The 26,896-nt window shown below is 32.6% G+C and overlaps 1 protein-coding gene across 5 annotated transcripts; it reads right to left on the bottom strand.

Moving 5' to 3' along the window:
* Positions 1-3,497: 3,497 nt before the first annotated feature.
* On the bottom strand, positions 3,498-20,452 carry LOC114163149 (SAGA-associated factor 29 homolog A-like). 5 transcript variants are annotated; one of them, XM_085670441.1, is made up of 10 exons: positions 20,100-20,452; positions 13,272-13,365; positions 13,044-13,120; positions 12,534-12,581; positions 11,930-12,039; positions 11,502-11,602; positions 4,722-4,775; positions 4,387-4,540; positions 4,199-4,212; positions 3,498-3,782 (listed from the first exon to the last, which is right to left on the bottom strand). In XM_085670441.1, the coding sequence occupies exons 1-10, from the start codon at positions 20,215-20,217 to the stop codon at positions 3,680-3,682; spliced, it is 873 nt and encodes a 290-aa protein (XP_085526567.1). In that variant the 5' UTR covers positions 20,218-20,452; the 3' UTR covers positions 3,498-3,679. The 5 variants fall into 5 exon arrangements, with proteins under 5 accessions (XP_085526567.1, XP_085526559.1, XP_085526569.1 ...); XM_085670433.1 differs by lacking the exon at positions 12,534-12,581 and having other exon boundaries at positions 20,100-20,450; XM_085670443.1 differs by lacking the exon at positions 12,534-12,581 and having other exon boundaries at positions 11,502-11,587; positions 11,930-12,063; positions 20,100-20,438.
* Between the last annotated feature and the right edge of the window lie 6,444 nt (positions 20,453-26,896).

Here is a 26,896-nt window from a genome sequence, read left to right as displayed (position 1 = left end):
AATGGAAACCACATAAATCATAGAAAACCAAGAACAATTAAAGGAAGAAGAAAACATAAAATGGAAATGAAAGAAATGGTAAAAATGTGAGAAGCACACCACTACAAGGCTAGGCTAGAAGCCATGGCAACCTTTAAGATGAGTGAATGTGTGCCGCCACTTGCTATGCAAGATAAGGCTTAAAAGTATTCACTCCCTAATGGTCGTTTTCCTTTGCTAGAGTTGCTTGCACATGGTGTAGGTCAGATCTACTGGTTTGAGATGTTGGCGTGCCTAACACTCACAGTTCCATCGAGTTGCGATGAAGATGGAGGTGCTGCAACGTTGGTTCTAATTTGGGAGAAGATGAAGATGGTCGCAAAGCAACATCTCATCGGTTCGGATGTGTGATAGGATTATGCCATGTGTCAGCTTCTGGTTCACGATGCTTTTAAGTGGACATTGCTTAAAAAGGGGAGTGTACAAGTAATATAAGGGATGTAGGACAATTTTTTTTCCGAAATCTGCTGGTTTTGACTTTATTTTGGAGGTTTTTGTAACTTTGATCAATTTATTTTCACACCTCAAATGAGTTTAAAGTTAACTTCAACTTAATTTTCCTTTGAGAAGTTTGGTGCAAGAAGGCTTGAGGTAAACTTTGAGGAAAGCCTTTGTTTTTAAGTAATGCTTAGTGATTCACCTCTCTTTCCTCGAAGTGAACTTGGGCATTCTTGCCTCCTTAAGTCTCTTAAGGAGTTTCTTTTGAAAGAAAAAGTTCTTAATATAAAATCCAAAATAGGATGCATAAACATGTCTACGAATCCTTCTTACCAAAAATTAGTAGTGACACTAGTGAAGAAGCTCCACAAAGTTTAAACAAAATTGCTTAAGAACTCAAGTCACTAAAAATTTGAAGCAAGAGGTCATATAAAAAAAAGGAGAAAATTAAAAGATAGACCCAACTTGCCATTCTAGAGGAGGAACTTAAAAATTTAAAACAAAAAGATGAGATAATACAAGAGAAGATTAAGAGAAGAAGAGAGGAAGACAAAAGAAGGAAGGAAGAACAAAGAGAGAAAGAGGAACAAGAAAGAACAAAGAAATGGGAGGAAGAACGAAGAGATTAAGAGAAAAACATAAGAGAGAGTGATGAAAAATAAATGAGACAAAAAGAAGAGAATGAGAGAAGAAAAAAGAAGAAAGTGCTACTGAAAACACCTACCACTCCTTCAATAATAGTTGAAACCAAGATGATAAAGGGAGTTTTCCAATCTTTGAACTTCACTCAATTTATCATTAAACCATCTTTCATGATTCCAACCTTTACTCTTGAAAAGTTTTCAACTTCCTTTCCACTTCCCATTATTTAAAACTCCTCAAAATTTCAAAATCACACTTTAAGTTAATGTTGCCTCATAGGTTACAATTAACTCAAAGTGGAAAAACCACTATTAGGAAGCAGGCCTTGAAAACTCTCAAGGAAAGTCTTTCAAAATTAACATAAAACATCCTTTTAGTCTTTCATTGACATATATTTTTCTTATGAAACAAAAATTGAATGAATTATTTTTGTGATTACTACAAATGGATCTTTGATCCCGAAGAAATGATACACAAGCTGACCAATAATAAGAAAAGGGTATTGTCATGATGTCATGAAGAAACATGAAGATTTAAGGACAAATCATTTTCAAGAAGGAGAGGATGATGGTATACCCCCTAGTCATGGCCAAGCATACACAAGAAGAGTTAGAGTCATTTGTAGAAGTGAAGTCATTTCTAGAAATTGAGTCATTTGTGGAAGCTAGGCCCAAGCTCTTATCATCATAAGCCATTAGTGAGTTTTTGTTTCTTTTGTGCCTTGTATTATGGGCTTACTAAAGTAGGTTTATTTTGAGCCTTGTATAATAGGCCAAGTAATCTAGGTTTCTTTGGGCCTTGGGCTTGTAGTGTACAAATTTAGGCATAAAATATATGAGCCTTGAGGAGACACATGGGTCTAGGATAAATATCCTAGATTGGAGCACAAACCTTCTAAAAGTATGTGGGCCCTTGGCTAAAGTGGTCACGAAGTTGCTATCTTCTATAAGGCATGCTCCTAATGGAGAGTATTAGTGATCATGTGTCATGCTCCTAGTGGAGAGCATTAGTGACCATGTGTCCTCCTCTTAATGAAGAGGATTTTTTCTTTAGTCTCCAAGTTTGTAGAATTAGGGTTTTGCTTCTCCATTTTGTGAGACACCTTTAAGATTATCTAAGCTTATAAATAGAGGTGTCTCCCCATATAAAATCTACCTTTAATTTGAGTAAAGTTATGCTATCAATTTTGTGTCATACTAGTCAACTTAGGTCACCAAGGCTAGAGCACCCCTTATAGGTTTCCTCTAGCCACCCTTCTTTAAGAGTTGACCCAATCTTTTTTGAGAACACTCAAACACAACCATAGTTTCTCTCTTGCTTGAGTCATATAACTTTGAGGAGAAGCCACCATCTCACCACTTAAAAAATTGAGACACATTCCTCCATCTTTTCCACTTAAAAAATTGCACCACTCGTCTTTAGAGTTTCAACTTGCCTTGAGTCATATAACTTGAGAGAAGTATCCCATCAATTATTATTTAATAAAAATCTGTAATCTAACACTCCAAACCAATTTAATTCATTATATAAAAACTATTTAATCATCAAACATTATTTCATACTTTTTAAAATTATTTTATTTCAATACTATGGTTTAATCAATAAAACTATTTAAAGGGTTAAATATGTTTTGTTCCTAAATTTGGATGCAAAATTAAAATTAGTCTTTATCCGAAACTTTAATATATTATGGTCCCCAAACTTAAAAAATGAATGGATATAATCTTCTTAACTTAATAATATTAATTTTTTTTTACATGTTAAACAACTTTCTAAACTGACATTTGAACTAGAATGTATAAAATAATGTAAAAAATTTAAACAACTTAAATGCTACTTGAGATGTTCAAAAAATTTAACACAATTAAATTTAAATGACTATATTAATTCATTTTTCAAAGTTTAAGGACAAAACATATTTAACCCTTCTTTAAATGTCAAATTGTCCACAAACATCATAAATTTTCAAACTACATAGCTTAGTTTACAGCAAAATTAATTTTTCAATTATTTAATCAATATTTATATTGTAATTGATAACGCAACATACTTCTTTTCTCTTTTTTTCTCTATTTTATTAAAATTTTATAGCATTTTTAACAAATATTCATTTCTAACAAAACATATTAGTATTAAACACTTCTTATTATTTTTTTTTAATTTTCATTATTTGTTATTTCAAATCCTTCTTTTTTTTGGTTCCTTTTATCTAAAGGAGTAAAGAATATAGAAAAATTGCCAGATTTCGGTTTCGAAAACTTTTTTTTTTCTTGATTAGCTTATTTGTAGCTTTTTTTTTCTTTAAAATAGCTTATTTGTAGTTTCTCCTATTAATTATAGTTTCTAATGACTGATAAAGATGGGGAAGTGTAACAAAGTTGTCACAAACTGGATATTTATCATTTACACGCAGTGTGAACTACTGTGTCATTCTTACATGCTTGAAACTAAGTTGGGATGTCAATCTTGAAAAAAAAAACATAACACAAATTACTAGACGACCGGCACATATGCAATAGTGTAGTTTCTACTTTATACACACCTATAAATAGTTTAAAGCTCATTGGCGATGTCCTTCTGGAAGAAGAACCACTTTATGGAAGGGCACAGTCCTTTGAGGTAAAGACCCATCTTCTTCGTCATCATCAAATTCCAACACATAGCTGTTCCAATCACCGCCAGAAAGTAATCAAACAGGGCATAAACTATTACTATATTAGGGAGAAAAGCAACACAAAATATAAAGGATAGAAAAGGTATGTTATTTGCATAATTAAAATAAGGAAAATAGTTTAGAAATTTCTTTAATACCCTTTTATACCGACTAAAATTTAAAATTTCCTATATTACTAAAAATTTATTCTTAACATAAAATTATTTTATGTTAGAAAAAACTTTTATTTAAATTTAAAGAAAATAAAATAAAAAATATGAATTTCCCATTCCTATATGTTCATTAAACAAAACAAAGGGGTAGAAAGTAAAAACAAATCGTGATGTAACTTTTTCTATGGTTAAAATAAATAATATTTACAACAAAGCAATCATTCCGTGAAGCCTTAATAAAGTATATACTTACTCCTCGGTTTTCCTCTGCATAGTTACGAAATGTTGAAGAATAACCCAGAACATGTGAAATAATATTTGTCAGTATGAAATCTCAGTCATAAAAGTTAAACTAACTCGCAGGGATTAACAGGCTATAAAATAATGAAAGGGAATCAGGAAATAATCTCCCTATACTGAAGAAAATGAGAGAATTATTACTCTGCGAGGGCCTTGAACAACTGTTGCTTTATAAAGTGCAGTAGTTCCTGGATAGACCGCCAAAACATGTTTTCCAGGAGGGAAATCTGGAGCACTAGAAGGATCATTACTCTTGGGGAAAGCAATGATATTTCCCATGGGAAGCTTGTACTGTCTGAATGCAGAAAAAGAAACAAATGAACTAAACATGCCAATCAAAGGGAGTAACAATTTCATACACGTGGAAAGAACGAAACTCCCAAGTAAGTTTAAGGTGGCACTTCCAGAAAAGGAAGCACGTGACATAACTTTAGGTAATTACTAAACATGTCAAATGTCATAATATGGTACGTTACCTTTGGCCACTGCTTTCTTCGTCATCACCAGGTTCCTCATCTAGTACTTCGAATCTGTAAAACAAATCACAAACATCAAATAAAATAATGAAAAGGGGAACTAAAGAATTATGTCAAAATGAAGACTATTCCTTCAGTTACTGATTACCAATCATACACAAGAAGCACTACTATTAACAATTTTTTTCCTTTTGTGAAAAAAATAACCGTATTCAAAAGTCGCAACAGGTTTATTAAGTCCTAAAGAAAAGCTTGTCATTAAGTACTAGGAAATGAGGTTAAGTCAAACTCATTCTTACAAAAACAATCTGTAAGGTGAAATTTGTCACTATTTATAAATTACCAATTTGTAAGGTGAAATTTGTCACTATTTAAAATTGTAAATTGGCCTTATCAAAGTGGGATATCCAATATACAACCCTTATGCCAAGGCATGAGCATCTCATCCGTGAGACTAGATTATTTGTGAGTTGGATGGTGGTGGTGTGGTTGGATGGTGATGAAGGCTCAGATGGTTGAGAGTAAAGTTCATATTATGTCCAAAGGAGGAAGTCCACGAGAGAACAAGGGGAACATGGGGTATAGGTCAAGTTAGCCACTTCACAGAAAGGAGGCAATCATGTGGCCGTTATTGGGAGAGGAAGAGGGGAAACGGCGGAAGTCATGAATTCTCCCAGTAAAGCTCAGGCAATCAACTGCAACAGAGGAGCCACATTTTGCAAATTATCAAATGAGAAAATGCACGACAAAATTAGGAAAGGATTGTGGTTCAGGTGTGATGAGAAATTTAGACCTAACCATGTATGTAGGAATAAGAAATTACACATGTTGTTAGTAACTAAGGAAGACTTATCAAGTTATGATGAATTATTGAATTGCAAAGGAGACACGAAGAAAGATGTTGAACAAGATACAGCTTTGCAACTATCCATGTTTACTATGGCAGGACTTACCACCAAGTCCTAGAAGGGTGGGGCAAGATTGGAGATGTGGAGTTATAATCTTGTTAGATTTTGGGACATCTCAAAATTTCATCTCTCAAGAAGTTGTGTATATATGTGGGTTATAGGCTGAAGAGACCCGTCCTTATGTGGTGGAGGTAGGAGATGGTCACAACATACATTGTCAAGAAAAATGCACAGGATTAATTTTGGAGTTACAAGGGTTGAACATTCAACAAGAATTCTTTTTGATTTGGAAAGAGTTGATGTGATTTTAGGATAAGAATGGCTGGTCCGTTTAGGAGAGGTTAAGGCTAATTTTGGGAAACTAAAATTGACCATTGGAAGGGGTGAGTCACTCCGAATGGTTATAGGAGATGCCGAATTATCTACCACATTAACATCACTGAAAAAATTGCTAATGAAAATACGGAAAGAAGATATAGGGTGTTTGGTAGACCTAGAAAGGAATAACATAATAACCTATAGAGGTGGCTCGCATGTTAGATATAAATACCACGTTATTTCAAGATTTAATAGGATTACATCCTAGCAAGACATAGGATCATGCTATCCATTTAAAAGATGGAGCTTCGATCCCGAATCTAAGGTCGTACAAATACTCACATCATCAAAAATATCAGATTGAAAAGTTGGTTTATGACATGTTTAAAGCAAGAATCATTAGACCTAGTATTAGACCCTTTTCTAGCCCTATGATTCTGGTAAGATAAAGATGGTGGGTGGCGATTATGGGTGGAATATAGGGTAGGGTCCTCAACAAGACAATTGTTCCAAAAAATCTCCCATGCCTGTCATAGGTGAATTATTGGATGGATCGGGCAGGAGCTACCATTTTCTCTAAATTGAACTTGAAATCAGGTTATCATCAAATCTTAATGAAGGAAAACAACACTGAGAAACGAATTTTATGCCATTACAAATTTTTAGTAATGTCATTTTGGTTGACTAATGCCCCAACCACTTTTCAGTCATTAATGAATGATATTCTTCGGCCTTTCTTGAGGAAAAGTATGTGTTAGTTTTTTTGGATGATATTTTAGTTTATAGTGGCACCACAGAACTATATGTCCAACATTTGACACAAGTGCTCTCAATGATTAAAGAGAATAAGTTAGTCAATAAAAAGAAATGCAGTTTTGGTCAGCCTAATTTGGATTATTTGGGTCATATCATATCCGGTCAAGGAGTATCTGCTGACCAAAAGAAAGTGGAGGCAGTGTGAAAGTGGCTTACTCCAAAAGACACAACAACTTTAATAGGATTCTTAGGTCACGTTGTGCAGTGATATGGCAAGATTGCTAAACTCTTAACGTAGTTATTAAAAAAAGGTGGTTTAGTTGGACGACAGAAGCTCAAGAGGCTTTTGACACATTTAAAGGGGTTATTTCTCAGCTTCCTATTCTAGCAGTGCCAGATTTCTCCAAACCTTTTGTGGTGCAGACAGATGCCTCTAGCAAAGGATTGAGGGTTGTTTAGTTACAAGAGGGCAGGCCTTTAGCTTTTGGAGTCAAGCTTTATCTGAAAAAGTGTAAAATAAATCAATGTACGAAAGGGGGTTAATGGTCGGTCCAAGCTGTACACAAATGGAAACACTATCTTATGGATCATCATTTCACAACAGATCAACGAAACCTTAATTTTTTTACTAAGAAGAGATTTTTTACACAAATATTTCAAGTACGCTTCGATACTTGCTGGGTTTATTGTCCCAAGAAGGAGAACGAAGTAGTTGATGCTTTGTCCAGGAAAGTGGTATGCACTACCGTATCTATTGTGTCGGGAGGATTGGGAATTGGAGGTTCAAAAGGATGACAAATTGCATGCATTAAAGCAAGATTTGGTTGTGGATCCTAAGGCTCATGCTAACTATGAATTAAAAAAGGGAAGATTATAGGTTTAATTAATATTTTAGTCCGTATATTGAAGGTAAATATTCAATTATTTCTCAATATTTTGTTTTTCGGACTAAATTGAGTCTCAATTTTGTTTACAATCGCAACATATTCTTTCAGTCAGATTGACATTAACACGTTTGGTGTCACGTGTCAGTAACCTAAATTATTTTTTTTTATCTTTTTTTTTTATTTTTTTTTTTTAGTTTCTTTTTTCATCCCTTCAACTCCATCTTCTTCATTCCCACACCACTAGAATAGGAAAGCCACTACCAACTCCTCCGGTTATGACGGCAGAAAGTACCTCATGCACCTGCACGCACATCCTCTTCATCATGCATCTCAGGCGAATGTTGCCCACATGCAGTCTTCCAACACGAACAGACACCACCCAACCATAGTTGGGTTTGTCGTCCTTTTTTACATCCCATTCCAGCACCTATTGTCCTTTCCATGCAGTTTGTTGTTTGGCTCTACTTTTTCTCTTTGTAGAGTTCCCATTTTACCCATCATTTCTGGTTGAAAAAAAGTTTATTACAAAAAATTATTTGTCTTGAAAATATCAATTTGTTGTTGAAGAGGAAAGAGGAGGAGCAAGGAGATGGTGGTGTAGGGGAGGAGGTGGAGGAAGGAAATGGAGGGGTAGTGTGGGGGGAGGGAGAGGAAGGAGATGAAGGATGAAAAATAAAACCCATAAAAAATAAAAAGAAAACTAAAAATTTGTAAACAACAACTCTCTACTCTTGAGAAAAAACTTGATTCACCTCTTGTGTTGTTATACATTCATACAATACACAATACAATTTATAGACTTACATTTCCTTACTGTTGTACTCAAAACAGTTATAAACAATTAACTCATTAACTACCTAGACTCCAACTGCTAGTGCATTAACTACCCACAACGGCTCATTACCTACAACGGCTAATTAATTACCCACAACGGTTAATACATTTAAGTTTATTAAAAAATCCAACAAAATTTAGGATACTGACCTGACACCCACCAAACAACGTTAACACCAATTTAACAGAATGGCCAATATTGTGCAATTTTAAACAAAATTGGAACCAAAATTGAGACTCAATTGAGACAAAGAAAAAAACAATGAAAAGCAATTAAATATTTGCCTTCATTATAGGGACCAAAATACTAATCAAACCAAGATTATATTACAACAGCAAAATTGTTTTGCCATGGCACCATCCGAGAATTCCTACAATTATGATGGAATTGCATAAGTCTTGGACAGAGGAAGACATAGTGGTATTTTCAAACATTTTAAAGGATTTCAGATGTTCTATATTGCGAAGGGATGAGGAAAGGTATTAAGGCTTTTGTAATGTAGTGTGAAGTTTGCTAATGAAATAAAGTGAGACTTTCACTCTGGCAAGATTGCCAGAACCATTTCCAGTTCCAGTGCAGGTTTGGTCCAATATTTCCATGGATTTTATCGTTGCTTTACCTAAGGTTAAAGCCAATGACATGAATTTTGTTGTGATAAATCGTACTAGTAAATATATTCATTTGTTTGCTTTGTCACACCCGTATATAGTAGCTAAGTTGGCACAATTATTTGCAAGAGAAATTCTTAAACTTCATGGTTTTCCTTTGTATATAGGTTTGAATTGGGACCAAGTTTCTCTCGGTCAGTTTTGTAAAGAAGTACTTAGCAGGACTAAACTAAAGTATAGCACAACCTGTCATCCTTAATTTGATGGTCAAACAAAAGTAGTTTACCATTGCATTGAGATGTATTTGTGTTGCATGACAAGCTCTCATCCTAAACAATGGCCCAACTAGTTACCATGGGCAAAGTTTTGGTTTAATACAAATTAGCACGCCTCTTCTACAATGACTCCTTTTAAAGCTCTTTATGGCCGAGACCCTCTTTTAATTTTGAAAGGTGTTAAGTGGACTTTAAGCCTAACAAAATCTCACAAAACCGACTTGTCAGGTAAGGTTTACACCCACATATATACTGTAAACTCGCCTTATCTCTAGTCGATGTGGGACTTCCAATACCCCTCCCCCTTCACACTAAGGCATATACATCTCCAGCGTGGGACTAAACATTAATAAGTGGAACAATAGACCTCACAACACAACAAATTTCACTAGGATAGGCTCTAACTCATGGCTCAGATACTATGTTAAGAAGTGGAATTTAAGCCTAACACAACCTCACAAAACCGATTTGTAAGGTGAGGTTTGACCCACATACTACTATAAACTCGCCTTATCTCAAATTGATGTGAGACTTCCAACAAAAGGAACAACTATCCCTTCCCGCGTGAAAGTATGAACTAGTCACATGTGGAACAAGATGCAATTTTAAAGGAATTAAAGGCTAACTTATGCGAAGCACATGATGATAATTGTGTTCAAGCTAATAAACACAAACTTGAGGTGGTTTACCAAGCAGGCGATTGGGTTTTTCTGATAATTCAGTCGTATTGCTCCAAATCGCTACCCAGTAACTTAAGGAAAAACTACATACTCAATTTTATAGCCCTTATCATATTGTAGAATGCATCGATCAAGTTGCTTTTAAACTACATCTTCCACAATCGTATTCATTTGGTGATTCATTTGTCTTTGCTTAAGCCAGTAGTATTTATAGGATAATGAATGTGCATGTTAGGAGAAAGTTGGTTAAGAATTAGTTGGTTGGTTAGTAGGTTGGGGAAGAGAGACTTTCGGGTGTGGAAGTCTATATATAGTTAAGGAAGGAATGTCTCAGATTAGGTTTTGAGCATTCTTAGTAGTGAGTTGACAGGATTTGTCCTGTGTAGGAAGGGAACATTGTCCCTGGAAGATTATACTTGTACTTTGGTTGTTTTTTCCAATAAAAGACACGAGTTATTTTTGCATCTGAGAGAAGAGACAGACCTTGTTCTATGTTCAGGACTTAGAAATCAGGTTTCCTCTAACAAGGAACCTATCAAGTACAATCTCCAAATCCTTATCAACCGTAAACTAAGAAATTATTGGACATACAAATTAATTTGTGTGGTTAGTTAGAAGTTCTTCTTAAATGGTATCAGCTTCCAGAGATAAAAAGTAGTAGGGAATGGGCTACTTCCATTTACACAGAATTTCCATATTTTCACCTTGAGGACAAGATGACTACTCTTCATGGACAGGGTATTGATAGGTTTGTTATTGTATGTAAGAGAAGGAATAATATTTTTTTGTGGGAGGAGTGGGGAAGGGAAAAAATTTGTAATTGGAGTGTGGAGAGTAGGATTCTCTAGAATAACCTCACTAGATAACAGAATTGTAATTCTTTCAGCCTGTGTTCTATTCCTAATGTAGTACGAATTGGAGTGTGTTTTCTTGTTATGAATACTTCTATTGAATAGACTATGATATCACATTAGAAAGTGAGTTTAAACTTAACTCATCCTCATAAAACCAGCTTGTAAAATTAGATTTGTTTCTTCTTATGTATTGTAAATTGACCTTATCTCTAGTAATTAGAAAGTCAGTTTAAACTTAACTCATCCTCAAAAAACTAACTTGTAAGGTGAAATTTGTTTCTACTTATACATTTTAAATAGACCTTATCTCTTGTGAAATCTCCAACACTACTAAGTTAGCACAGGCTAAATATACACCATTAGAACTCAACACAATTTAATACCCTGCATTTAGTTATAATGTCTTTTGGGCATGAATGTGGTAAAATGGTATTACACCCTAAATCCCATCTTTTGAAAAATTACTGCCTGTACGTTCTGTACTACACCTATATGCTTGGTATATAAAAAATTACACATACAGTCTACACAAACCTTACGTGAAGATACAAAAAACAATAATGTTAGTATAATAAGCAAAACCATAGAGGAGGTGAGTAACTACCGCAAATTTATATACAACTGAAATAAGAAAATTGCAAAATTAATACTATACTTACTCCTTTGATTCCTTGTCAAAATGAATCACTTTAACGACAAACCATTCATCCTTGTCAGCATTTCGTGGGGTGACCCTAGCTGCTACCTGACAAGAAATTAACTTAAAGGAATAGAACTCTAAATGCTTTAGAAAATTGTTTCCAGAAAACATTCTTCATCATAAACAAGGAGTTGTGTCTATGAAAATGTTATTACAAGTTATGCATAACATTGTGAGAGGTTCTGATAATAGATTTCACTAAAAAAATAATAACAGAATTAAAACTGTGAACAGCTTAATGAACTGACTATAACTGAATTTCTAACAGCTGTAAGCTTTGAACACACAAACTTATCAAAAGTATAACTGACATGGATAAGAACATTGTCAATAAATTTCAATGGAACATTTGATTTGTATTCATCAAACTTCAGCGCAAATGCATACCTGTTCTCCTTTAAGACTGGCACAAGCTTCAAGATGATGTCGCATAGTAGCAGTTAGTCTTGAAATATCTGACTCAGTCTTTACTCGCTTCCTTTTCGGCTCATTACCTTCTGTAACACGAATACACTCAGGAGCTAGACTAGGTAAACAGAAACTAGCATCTCAAGGAAATCATAATAATAATAAAGTTTAAGGAAATTATTTGCTTCAACCACAATACTCCATAAACGCTTCCACATATTTGTTCGTATTTTGATTCATATGTTTGCATAGCCTTGCTTTATCAACTGAATGTAGTACAAAATCATTACCATATTGTTGGGGAGCAATGCATCACCGTGTATTAGCTGGGGATAACAAAAGCATGCTAAAGCACTCTTGCTAATGAGCTATAAGTTTCGCTAATCTGCACCTCCAAATCATGATTTTCATAGATATACTCGGCACTTATTTCCATTCTACTTCCACCATATCGGCAGAAAAGGAACGAATTTAAAAATATATATAAGTTGATTGATACACAATTTTCAGTGTTACTTAGTTACACGTTAGCATGCCCTCCCTCCCCCTTTCTCTTCATGTAGCAGGACTATACAGGACTGACCAACATTGCAGCAGAGATGAGTATCCAAAGAGTAGACTTTACCTTTTCCTGGAAAAGAAAAAAAAAGGAGGGAAAGAAAAAATCTTAAAACAACCAAAAATTTACAACATCAAATGAATTAAAATTTGGCATCTAGTTGTCACAAAATTGTGAGACATTCTTTTCTCCCCCTTTTCTTATTTTATTTACTTCCTACATTCCTTCCCTTGAAAAAGCATATATCTAATGCATTAGACCCTTGCTTGGGTTGTATAATTTTAGTTAATCATACCTAGACTCTCTGGTACATAACACAAATAAAAAGAAAATACTAAAAAAAGAGCAACATACTAAAAAGGTTCTACGTTGACAGTATTTATTTTGTGAACGAATTCTAAATGTCCAAGCCCAAGTACAGAGGTGATAATATTTCAAGTGAAAGATGAATATGAATTCTAAATGTATAAGCTTAAATACAGATATGATAATGTTTCAAATGAAAGAACATATTTGTCACAAATTGAGGCAAACCTATTCTTCTTCGTGTTTGACCCTGTGGACCCGTAGGCAGTATTCCATCAATTTGGCTTAACATTAAGTTGGAAATACTGCATCCAAAATCAATACAAGAATCATATGCAATAGGATGCCAAATCTGGACAGTATATCAAGTGACTCTAATATCAAAATGCATAGCTTAAAGATTTTCAGCATAAATGAAAATAAAATGTTTCTGAGCTACGGACAGATTAAAAATACCTTGCTTCACTTTCCGAAAGATCTTTTGCTTGAGTGTACAGCACTTTAAGCCTTGCCAATGAGGTATCCCCAGGCTTCTCAACTACTTCAGGAGCTGTATCGAAGTTACAATAAAATATCAACAACAAAATAAAAAGATATTATAGCAGAATACAAGAATAAACATCAAATTATGATTCTCAGAACTGGAAACAAGTTGAGCCATTCCAGTCGAGCAAGTACAAAGAGTCTTTGCCTTGTCAAATTAGAGTCATTCTAAGTAATTGTTCCCAGTGACTGACTGACTCAAATCTTAAAATTTCAAGTTTCACATTCAAAGCATGGAAACTAAAGCAAAGGAAATTAAATTTCAACTAATAATGTTTAGTCTGTCATTCCTTAAAATCACTGAAGTCAGAAAGCTTCATGAAGAAACAAACCAAAATCATAAGTTGGTTGTTTGAAAAAGATAAATGGAAGTATTTGTATCATCTCTCACACGTTCACCCACTCAAGTGCCGTTGTCCTTGAAATGTGCATAATGAACTAGACCTCCTACATTGTGCTAAAATTCAATTTGTTATTAGAATCGGGGAGACAAAATTAAATTGTAGAATGGGGAAGGATTTTATACCACATGAACCAAAACAAATGTGTTGGTGAAGACATGAATGATTTTACCAAGTGGAATAAAGGTTTTGTTGCTATTACTATTAATATATACTTTTCTTCAATAATCAATATTTATTTAACATGCTTATTTCCCATGTATTAAATGTTTGCATTTGTTGCTATCTTACTATTATTGGATCAAATTTGTCCTTCGTAGTTGCTTTTATGAGTTAATTCATGCAAAATCTATGTCGATCACTGTAATGTTGTCATTTGTATTCAAAGATATCTTAAAAAAGCTCCAAGACAAGGACTACTTTATGAGGATAAACGAAATACCCAAGTTTTTGGATATTGTGTTTTTCTTTTTGGAAATATAGTCTCGTGGAAAAGTAAAAGGTAGAATGTTGTTTCACGATCATCTACTAAAGCCGTGTATAGACCAATGGCATTCCAGACATGTGAACTTATATGGGTTAACCAATTCCTACAAGAATTAGGTTTTTGATACATTCAGCCAATGAAGATGTTTCTAATAATCAAGCTACTCTCCACATTGCTTCTAATATTGTATTCCATGAGAGGACCAAACACATTGAAATTGATTATCCTTTATTCAAGAAAAATTGTTGTCCAAAGAAATTTGCACTAATTTTGTCGAACCAAATGACCAACTTCTAGATGTATTAACAAAATCTTTGAGAGGTCCTCGAGTTGAATTTATTTGTTCCAAGCTTGGCACATACAATTTGTATGCTCCAGCTTGAGGGGTAGTGTTAGAATAAATAGTCTTAAATATGACTTATTGTATTGTGTGTTGGACCTAGTACCTAGGAGCATGCTTTAGACCTAGATCCTAGGAGCATCTTCTAGAGTTTTCTTCTTTTCTCTCGCCCATTGTATCTAATGTATGTCAAACTACTATAAATATGAAAACCTAAGAGGAGAGAACTCACTCTGTCAAATTCACTCTAAATCTTCCTTACTTTAATCTCAAGTCAAATTTGTCATTGAAACCTACATTTAAACCTCTTAAAGCTACAAAAGTTGCACCTCAACCTACAGCTCAACATGTACTTGAAGCCTACATCTAATGAGGTGGAAAATTTTGGTTTCTTCAAGGAGAGAAAAGGTCATTCTAAAACATATCCATATCCAAGAATCCAACCTACCACCATTACATGAGGTAACTATTTCTAATCCTATAAATATTTGTAATTCTAATATACTAAAATTTAGAAGCACAAGTAGACCAAAACCCAGATCTTCCCATTGCCCTCAAAAAGGGAACAAGAACATGCACCCAACAAACCAAACAACCACTTTACCATATATCAAACTTCCTGTCGCTTGAAAAATTTTCCCTTATACACAACCTTTCTCACAAACCAAAACTCCATAACCACACCTTCCTTTATATCTAAAGCATTATCTAATAGGAAATGGAACCAAGCCATGGATGTGGAAAAGGAAGTGTCAAATAAGAACAAGATATGGTAACTTGTCACTTTACAAACTAAAAAAAATAGTGGGGTATAAGCAGGTAGATACTATGGAAGACCATCGAGAGGACATCATATTGGAGAATCAACTATTAAACCTTACTCCTTTGGAGAATCAACTATTAAACCTTACTCCTTATATGGAAGAGGAAGGATGTCAGCAAACCTTACTCCTTTGGAGAATCAACTATTAAACCTTCCTTGACCACTCTCTTGCTCTTGTATACACAAGATGTATAGGATAGTTTTTCTTTTTGTAAAAAGAAAAAGAGAAACATATAGATTGGTGGGCCTATATTGGGCATTAATTAAGGGGATCACACTTTATTCATCAAACATTCAATTTCAATGAGGTAACAATATTGTTGGTGTATATTGATGATATTATAGTAACTACGGATGAGAAAAGGGAGCAACTAATATTGAGTTAATGCCTTGCCACGGAATTTGAGATTAAGACATCATGAAGACTGAAACATTTTTTTGGGAATTGAAGTGACTCCTTCCGAAAAAAGAAATCTTCATATCTCAACAAAAGTATGTCATTGACTTGCTTAAAGAAACACGGAAGACAACTTGCAAACCAACAAGTACTCTAATTGATCAAAACATGAAGTTAGGAAGTATAGGGGAGGATATCGCAGGGGTTAGTCTAGTAAGCCAATTTATGCACCAACCAAAGGATGCTCATTTACAAGTTGCTCTTATAATTGTTTAGTATTTAAAAGGGACTCCATGAGGGATTTTGTTTAAACATAACAAAAGTGTACGTCTTGAAGCATATAAACTATGTAATGGATAGGAGATCAAGTACTGGATATTGTATATTCCTTGGTAGAAAACCTAGTGACTTGGAGGAGCCAAAATCGAAATATAGTAGCCATATCAACTCAAATGCTAAAACAGCATTTCAAGTAATGGCCCAATGAATATATAAACTTCTAAGACTAAAATTATATTCGAAGATCTGAAGGTAAAGTGGGATGAACCTATGAGGTTATATTGTGATAATAAATTTGCGATTAGTATAGCTTACAACCAAATGCAGCATGACAAAAATAAACATATTAGAGTGGATAGACACTTTATCAAGGATAAGTTAGACAATGGCTTGATTAACACCCAATATGTTTTCACTAAAAATCAAATTGCAAACATACTCACCAAAAGGCTGGACTGCATTAACTTTGAAAGAATTATATCCAAGCTACAAATGGAGAACACTTACTCACCAACATGAGGGGGTGTGTCAAAACCATGTTGCTCATTATGTATTTTAGGAGGTTTTTGATATTATCCTTGCTATATTTTTAATCTTTATTACAGGCGTATCTTGCTATTACAACTAGGATATGTTTTCAAAAACAATCTCATAATTATAGAGAATTGTTTCCTTAGAATTAGCTCTCTATATTTTCTAAAATAAACATTAGAGTCATGTATTTATATGTCCAAATTATTATAATATATAAGAAATATATTATTCATTCTAAATTGTGAGTTTCCTTAATTCAATAAGTTTTCCAATAACTCTTTCAAAATTAATCAAATCGACATTTCCATCTCAATTTGGATATTTGATAGATTATCCAATTAAGTATAGGCAGTTCACAATAGAAAGCAAACACGGAAAACATGAGAAATATGCATATTAAATAATATTGAGTATTGAAGACCAAAATATATCGACAACTATAGCAACAAAAGCCTTATTCCACATTTTGACAATATGGATTACACAACATTATTAAGCTCAAGTTAAAAACCAAATTATCATATACACTATTCACCATAAGATCCCTTTTAACAATTATCTTTAGGATAGGTTTTTGTCTAACCCTTTCCCTTTTTACAAAGGACTAGAAACTATGCAATCTACTCATCTTACTCATACCTCTTTGGCTTTCACAAGTTATGACTTTATTCATTAACCAAATAAAATGAAAAATCATTGCCTTTCAAATATACAAAGAATTTATGTTGAAAAAGGGTACCTAAATGTATTCAAATATATGGGTGAATTAAAGCCTTTCTATTAAAATGACCAACTCTTGTAAAGTTTCAACATTTGAAATTCAGATAAATAGAAAGTAAAATATACCTAGTTACTACACATTAGCTATGCCATTTTATGAGATTATTGGCATACTAAGTAAAGATCTTTGAATATAAAAAAAAAAATGTTATGATTCATGGAAAATGACTCATGTATAAAGAAATGGTTTGCAAGTTAATCCCTTGTGCCATCAGCACAAAGTTAAAGCATGTAACTTCTATAAACTTGACTTGTAGAGTTAACTTGTAAACTTTCAAGTTTACTTAATAAAAAAAAATTATTCATAAACTTATTTCATAGCATATAGGCTTCACAAAATACTTCAACACATCAATAATTCAACTTTACAATAAAACAAACTAGCAAAACAACAACAAAGTGTACAGTAAATTAGTACTGAAAGAGATCAGACAACTAAACAACCAAATTATATGAAAATTCATGAAAGAAAAAAAAAACTTATTAAATAGAAAACATATTAAAAAGGAGTTAATTTCATCAAATCTTTGAGTCAAGGAAAAGCCCTATCATACATATTGGGGTCAATGAGGACAAAAGTTAAAGTTGATTTGAAATACATAGACTCGCTTTTTTACTTCTGCATTTATGCCTGGACTAACCAAAATAAGAATTTGACATATAGCTTGATGACTTGGGTCCAACATAGGCCCAATCAAAGACCCAATCACTAGAAGCATGCTAAGGAAGATACAAGAGGACATGGATCTTCAAGGGCCTGATGGCTTCAAATGTTATTTTCTTGGGCCAAGGAGGATATCAAGATATGATGGGCTTGTCTTAGATCATTAGAGTAGATTTCAATTGGGCCAATTGTTTAGGCCATGCTTTCTAAAATAAGTTGTAAAGCACATTTCACCTAGCTTTACAATTGGGTCAATTTAAGCCCAATTACAAAGACTAGGCCAAGAGTAGCATCTAGAATAAGCCATGTTTTGCACATTAAGCACATGTGGTAAACAAGGGAGGCATGACTGAGACACATGGCATTTGATCCACATGTCATGGATCTTAGATCTAGATCTAGATGCACATTTTGCACATGTTTAGCTACATTTGCATGCCATTTCACGTCTCATTTGAATTCCACTTAAGAGCTTACTCTCTATTATAAATGAGAGTCTCCACACCTTGTAAATTACTCTTGATTGAATGCAAAGTTATGTTGTTAAGATCACCCTACAAACCTTGCCTTTGGAAAGTCACCCTTAGCTAGAGATTTCTCTTAGAATTCTCCTCTAGCCTTCGTCCTCTAAGTTGGCTGAGCCTCTTAGAGTTTTCTTCACCCACCATTCAATTCTACACCATCCAAGCTTCCTTAACCACTTGCTTTCGCGCCTACTCATCCATGGATACTCCTTCTTCCATCAATCACGTCCAAGGAGCTTTATCAGAGCTTGTCGATTAAAAATCACAAAATCGTAGGAGTTAAGTTGAGATTGACAACCATAGTTGCAACGTTTCATAAAATAAGCCAAGAAATGGGCAGGCACAATGAGATAAAACATTATAAAACTTTTAATTTATTGCTGAACTCTAACTTGGCTAAAATGTTCCACTTTTCACAGGCTTAAGAGCATGACATATTTCATTTCAAGTTTGAACGTGGATATTAGTAATCAACAACAATAACCAAGCCTTGTCCCATTGCCACAACTTGATGTCTGTTAGAGGTTATATTGATGATCAATCAATGTTATTTTAGGGCAAAGTATATTTTAAACGTTTCTCGTAATATTTTCTCTACTTGACTCAAACCAGAGTTGGCATGGCCATTAAGTTGCCGTAGAGATCCCATCCAAACTCAGATGCAAATCCAGGTCATGAAACTGAAACCTGGATTCTGCTCAGCCATCTGAGATCCAGCCCAAACTGAGGTCTGTATACAACCTCGAGAAGACCAAGACGTTGGTGCTCAACACCACTCAACCCTGCAATCCTCATACTGTTATGGATACCCAACGTTCCTACCAAATATTCTCACTACTATACACGTACATTGTGACGAAAGTCGAAACTAACTTACACATGGAAGTGCCTTTAAAGCACATTAAAAGCAGTGTCCCACTTGAAATTCAGATTGTCATAACAAATATTTCCTTGTGTATTTTTCTGTGCTTTTAAAGAGTCTAACTTCCATTTTTTCACACAAGCACTTCTATTGATGTTCATAACATTTGCCACAACCATATTACACTACGCAAGCAAGTTTATCACACCATTTTCTCTCATAGACTTTCCCGTCCAATATATCTTAATACAAATCAACAGAAGCAAATCAATTTTTTTTATGTACGAAATACAAACAATCACGTTAGTATCTATGTTCGTGAAATTCAAAATCTAAAAGCAATTTAAACAAAAAATCTCAATCCAAAAAACAACATAAAACAAGGGCATTTTTTAGGGCAATAAAATTTGTAACTCCACAAAAGAAACAGCCAACACACTGAAAACAGTTTTTTTTTTTATAGTTTTATTTTAAGTTCAATTTATCCAAAACTAAAATGGATAAAAATAAATAAAACAGAAGAAAGAAAACCCTGATTTACAAACGCACATAAACATTAAGAACCTCAAGGGTAAAAAAAAAGGACAAAGATGCAATACTGAAAAAACAAAAATCAGGTAAGAAAAAGTATTGAATAAGAGATAACTGACTCGTTTGAAGCTTCTTGTGGAGCTTGTTGATTTCTGAGAGAATCTCCTCCTGTTCTTTCCTTACCCGGTCGAGCTCCTTCGAGTTCTCCAATAGCGAGACAACGTCCGGAGATGACATCGTTTTGATCGTGCTGCACAAAACCAGATTATTCCAACGATTCTGCTCTCCCGACCTTGCTGTCCAATTAAATCGAAAATCGAGAGTTGGAATTTCTAATACTATATTTTTTCAGCAAAATTTAAAAAGTGGAATGTTTTGCTTTTGGCTTCCGTTCTGTTATATATTTTTATTTCATTTTATTTTTGAAAAAAAAAAAATACTTGAGCTTGTGGATACTATAAGATAATTGGAAATTTTTGGCACCCGAGTCATCTTCTCCCACATGATAAGCTAATTTTGGGATATAATATATCTCCAATTTAAAAAACACTGCATCTCCAACTACTAAAATGGTTTTAGAAAAAGGAAAAATAAAAGGTTTCGTTTTATATTATACTTCAACATTGTTTACTTCTGTTTCTACTTTTTATATTTGGTTAAAAACATTTTATGGTAAAAAGAAATTAAAATAAAATTGATATGCATTATTTTCTAGTGAAAATGACACTCCATGTCTCTCTTTATATCATTAAAGGAAAAAAATAATACTAATAATGAGTAATTTGTTATGAATTAATGATTGTCCATTGATTTTGATACACTTACTCGTATGATTCATACAATTGATACTCATATGATTCATTACTCTTTATGTAAATATTTGTATTAACTAAGTTGATTTGTTTCCTTTATGGATTACATGTTATATCTATAAATAGGACTCTTCCTATCAATAATAATATACCAATAATAATATACAGATGAATTACTCCCTATTCTCTCATTCTTCATCCTCTATTCTTCCTCTCCTTTTTCTCTCTCTTATCACCTTTATTACTTTTATTTCATAACATGTTATCAGCACGATGCTCCAACCAATTGAAGACTAGTGGAAGTTGTTTCTCTCTAACGACAGTGCTCTACGTGTCTCAATTCAGGCTCTTACTAATCATTTCTCAATTTATAATTTTACCTTATATTCTTTCTCTTGTGATAAGAATTGTTTGACTTTATCAATTTTCATCTCCGTCTTATTATTTATTTTTATTATGACGGTGATTATTATTAATATTATTATTTTGATGATTATTATTATTAATATTATTATTTTATGTGATAGTTCTAAACACGCGGAACGTTGCAAAATTTGGATTTTTGACCCTTGATATTACAAGGAAGAATTCCTTATATCGGACTTTAAATGTTGAAATACATTTAGATGCAATGGATATTGGGATACCATTCAATAAAGAATTAAAGCATCTAAGCAACTAATTTGCTCATGAGACAAAAAATATTGTGAAAAGAGATTTCACAAATATTATGAATTTATTTCATACCTATGCATGGCTGGCTGGCTGGACAAAGTAATAAAGCTTTTGATGAACAATCATGAGATTCGCCTAATCTGCTCCATTCCCATAAGTGAATGCAGCAATAAATATTATGAATTTATTTCATGCCTTTGTATGGTTGAACAAAGCAATGAGCTTTTGATAGAAAATCATGAAACCTGTCCAAATTGGGTTATGCTCCATTCCCAGAAGTGAATGCAGCAACATTTGATTTATATTTTCATGATCGTGATAGTGATAATGATTATGGACATGGTTATAAAGGAAATTTCAAAGCCACATTTTTTTCACCAGAAGTGGCACAATAATGTGAAAAAGGGAAAAGGAAGATGTGAAAATATTGACAAAAAGATGAAAGTATATATTATCATTATGGTGGTAAAGGCCATTTGAGTTGTACTCATTGTATACCAAAGCATCTTACAAATGATGAGAAGAACATAGAAACACACTTTGCTTATTATGAGGATGGTGATTCTGATTATGGCCATATGAATGCTACTCATCTTGATATTATTATTTTCTTTGCTAAAGCAAATGGAAGCATTGATCACCTCATTGATTATGAGAGTGTTAAAAAAAATTTCATATTGATATTTACGTTTATATGAAAAACGAATGTTTGCGCTAGTACCAAAATATATGTGTCTTATTGATAGTGCAACAACTTATACAATTCTCAAGAGTAATAAATTTTTCTCTTGTTTGATAATGTGAGACATCGATGTTAGTATTATCTATAGTACTACAAATATATTTGAAGATTCTAGAAGAGCTATTATACTTCTACCAAGAAGTTGAATAGAAACTTATTAAGTTTCAATGATATTTGTCTAAATGGATATTAAATTGAGACAAACAATGAAAAAGATATGAAATATCTTTATATCTCTATGATTGAGTTGAAAAAGAAAGTGTATTGGAGAAATTATCAACATTCTCTTATAGTTTGTACTACAAGTTTATTAGTACAATTGAAATGCATGTCAGGGTAAACCAGAAGTTTACAAATCAAAATGATTGCCTTGTTTGACATGATCAGTTATTATGGTGCGAAAAAAAAAAGGTTGAAAAACTCATGTGGACACGTTTGAAGCGTGGTAGACCTATTGGTTCCAAAGATAAAAACTCTTGAATGAGAAAGGGAGCTAATATGCAAAATGACCTAATCGAAAAGGTTGAAATCCTAAAAAGATTCATTTGACATAATTAATGGTTCGGTTCCAGAAGAACCCCAGGTACCTGAAATGGTTGAAAATGATGAGATCTCAATAAATTATGTCATGAATCATATAATATGGAACCAAAATGAAGTCAACATTGATGAAAATTTTACATATAATATAGCGATTAATGCTATGAATGACAATGAGCATCAATAACCAATGATCATTGAAGATTGTTGACAAAGACATGATTGGCCAAAATGAAAAATATGCAAAGAAGCATAATTGCTTGCTAAATGAAAGATTTTTGGACCTATAGTTCGCACACCTGAAGGTGTGAAACCCGTTGGGTACATATGGATTTTTGCGCAAAAATCAAATAAAGAATGATGAGATACAAAGCACAATTGGTTGCTCAAGGTTGTTCACAAAACCTTGTATTGATTTGTGAAAAAAAACATATTCACTATTATAGGATGCAACAACATTGCAATATTCGATTATCCTAATTGCACAAGGTTTGCATTTACATCTAATGGACTATGTTACAACCTATTCGTACGGTTCTTTTGAGAATCATATTTATATGAAAATCCCTGAAGGATTTTATTTGCCTAATGATGAGTGCGTATTTTTGCCCTAATTCAGTGTTTAATTCTGGGTATTTAATTGAATTTGTGTGTTTAAAGATTGATTTAATTGGGATTTCCTATAATTGGGTTTATTGAGCATGAGATACAAAAACATGTTAAAAATAGCTTTTTAGTTGCATAAATGTTCTTTGGATATTTTGAGGTGTGTTAGTGCAGCTGCAGCTAAGTTGAGCTCATGGAGGTGTGGAAATAAATTGCTCAAAGCTTCATGACACCTTAAAGATAAATCCAAGAATAGGAAATTATCAAAATCACAAAAATCCAAGCCAAGCATTCCATGAAGACGACAAGAAAAGCTCGAAAAAGTGAAGAAGTTTGGCTAAGCCAAGAAGAGAGCAACAAAAAATTGGACCTTGCGATTTTCTTTATCTTTATGATAGAAGATAATTTGGGAAAAATATATCTTAGATATTTTATTTGATATTTTTAAATAATTATTTTATTTAATTATATCATAAAATATTAAAAGATAATAACTACCAAATCTTTTTAAATATGACAAGATCTTCTTGAATCTTTTTAGTTCCACAACAAACAAAAATATCTTGAAGATATTGGATTATTTAGAAGATAATTTAAGGAGATTGCAAAAGGTTGATTTGGAAAATTAATACAAATACTAATTGGTGATAATTTATCATATATCTTTAATTAATTAATTAATTGAATTATATTAGATATTGATATTATCAACCAATTATATTTGTCAAATAGTCTATATCTCTCCAAATATTTTTAAATATTTATCTTTATCTTTATTTTAAAAGATATTTGAGAGATTTTAGCAACAGAAAAGCCTAATCCAATTCCTATATAAAGAGACCCAGGGAGAAGCAGAAAGTACAAGCTCGGGACTTCGGAATTTAGGTACCCTTAGGGGGACCTAATTTCTTTCTCTCTTTTCTTCTCTCTATTCTTCTTTTTATTTTGTATTCCATGGATTGCTAAACTTTGTGGGTTGATTCCATTGTAATTTCATTATGGATTCTGAGGTTAGAATGAATTAATTTCTTTGTTCTTTTTATTATTGTTGAAGTTTTAATTCATCTATGTCTTTTATCTTTGAATCACGTAAAAAGTAATGAATTTAAATCTATATGCATGTTGATCATATGAGTTCAAGGGTTTTTAAATTTAATTGAGACTTTACTTTGATTTTATTTAGAAACTTTCATATGATTAAATGAGTTTTTACCAATAATTGAGACTTTACTTTGGTTAAAGGTATTTACTCTAACTACAATTAATTGAGACTTTACTTTGATTAATTAAACTTTTTATTTGGTGAAGAGATAAAAGACTAGACATGATTAGGCATAGTAAATTTGATTGAGACTGTACTTTGGTTGAATTTACTATGGATAATCTAAAAGTTCTCACTTTTAATTGAGACTGTACATTGGTTAAAAGTGAGAACGCCAACAAATTAATTGAGACTTTACATTGATTAATTTGTAAAACTATAACAATAATTAATTGAGCAATAATCTTTAGATAACCGATGATGAATCTATTTTGAAAAAGCAATGGAATCAATCTATTTTCTTTACTATTGTTTTTATTTCTTTTTATCTTTTAAATTTTATTTCTATCTTTGTTTATCTTAATCCCCTATATTTTTTATTTTATTTGACTAACCGCTTTGTATAGTTTTATAAGAACTAATTTGTTAAAAATCAATTCCGTGTTCGTTGGGAGACGACTTTGGGTTACTTTACCCTTTCTATTTTGTTGACTACTTTCTTAACAATACTGAAGTTGTTATAGATAAGTAGTATTGATTTGAACGCGTCAACGACAGCGTTATCACCTAACAATGCAAATTTTAATGTGGATTATTCAGTAAAATTGAATAAGTCCCTTTATGGATTGAAACAATCAAGACGTATGTGGTATAATCGTCTTAGTAAGTACTTGTTAAAGGAAGGGTATAAAAATGACCCTATTTCTCCTTGTATTTATATGAAAAAATTCGAGAATGAATTTTCCATAATTATTGTTTATGTAAATGACATAAACATCGTTGAAACTCCTGATGAGCTTATATAATTAAGGTGTGTAAAATGTTCTAAATGGACAAGTCATATTCATTATGCATTGTAATAGTTGTGAGGTCGTTAGATGTTGATACATGCTCTTCTTAGACCTTAAGAAAATGAAAAAGATCTTTTTGGTCCAGAAGCACCATATCTTAGTGTCATTTGAAACACTAATGTATCTTCCTAATTATACTCGATCTAATATTGCATTTGCTGTAAATTTGTTAAGCAAGATATAGTTCTTCAACTATAAGAAGAACATGGTTTGGAGTAAAACATATACTTTGTTACTTGGTACTATGAATATGAGCTTATTCCATCCAAGTGATTCAGATTCAGACCAATGAGTTATGCATATGCATGTTATTTTACATATTCTCATAATGTCACAATGGTTGATCACAAACAAGATGTTTGTTCATATGTGGTAGCACAATGGTTTCATGAAGGTATATGAAACAAACCATAGTAGCAACATCGTCTAATTATACAAAATTACGAGGAAAGTTGTGATTATGTTTGGTTAAGGTCTACAATTCAATATGTGCAAGAAACTTATGACTATCCCCGACAAAGATGGAATCAACAACCATGTATGAAAACAATAGTGTATTGTTCAATTGGTTCAATAGAAAGGATGATATAGATATCCAAAAATTCATTCATCTGAAAATATGACAGGTCTATTTGTGAAGTTTTTGCCAAGAAGAACTTTTGAGCAAATGACTCACAAGTTCGGACCTCGTCACCTTAATGATGTAAGTTTATATGAGGGGGAGAAATAGAATATGTGATGAACAATATTGTATTAAAGAATACAAAATGTTGTACTCTTTTTCCTTCACTAGGTTTTTTATCCCAAAGGGTTTTTCCTAGTACGGTTTTAACGAGGCACATTCTTTTATCAATGGACACTCAAGAGGGAGTGTTATGAATTAATGATTGTCCATTGATTTGATACATTTACTCATATGATTCATACGATGGATACTCATATGATTCATTACTCTTTATGTAAATATTTGTATTAACTAAGTTGATTTGTTTCCTTTATGGATTACATGTTGTATCTATAAATATGACTCTTCCTATCAATAATAATATACAGATGAGTTACTTCCTATTCTCTCATTCTTCATTCTCTATTCTTCCTCTCCTTTTTCTCTATCTTATTACCTTTATTTCATAACATAATTTACATAGTAGTCACTTTAACTATTTACATAGTTTGCTTTCATTTCTATTTTTTTTAATTTTAAAATATAAGCACAGATAAAATATAAATATAAATTAGATAAATCAAAATGAAAATTTTTATTAATATATATATATATATATATATATATATATATATATTTATTATTGTTATGGATGAAAAAGCATTTTGTCCTCTCATGTAATTTATAAATATTATTTGCTCATTTGAAAACCTTAAAATAATATATATATATATATATATATATATATATATATATATATATATA

The sequence above is a fragment of the Vigna unguiculata genome, chromosome 1 (genome assembly GCF_037176805.1).
Source record: "Vigna unguiculata cultivar grain cowpea cultivar isolate G323 ecotype 2 chromosome 1, ASM3717680v1, whole genome shotgun sequence".
NCBI lineage: Eukaryota > Viridiplantae > Streptophyta > Magnoliopsida > Fabales > Fabaceae > Vigna > Vigna unguiculata.
The sequence above is the reverse complement of the archived record's forward strand: the minus strand, read 5'-3'. Positions and strand labels throughout refer to the sequence as shown.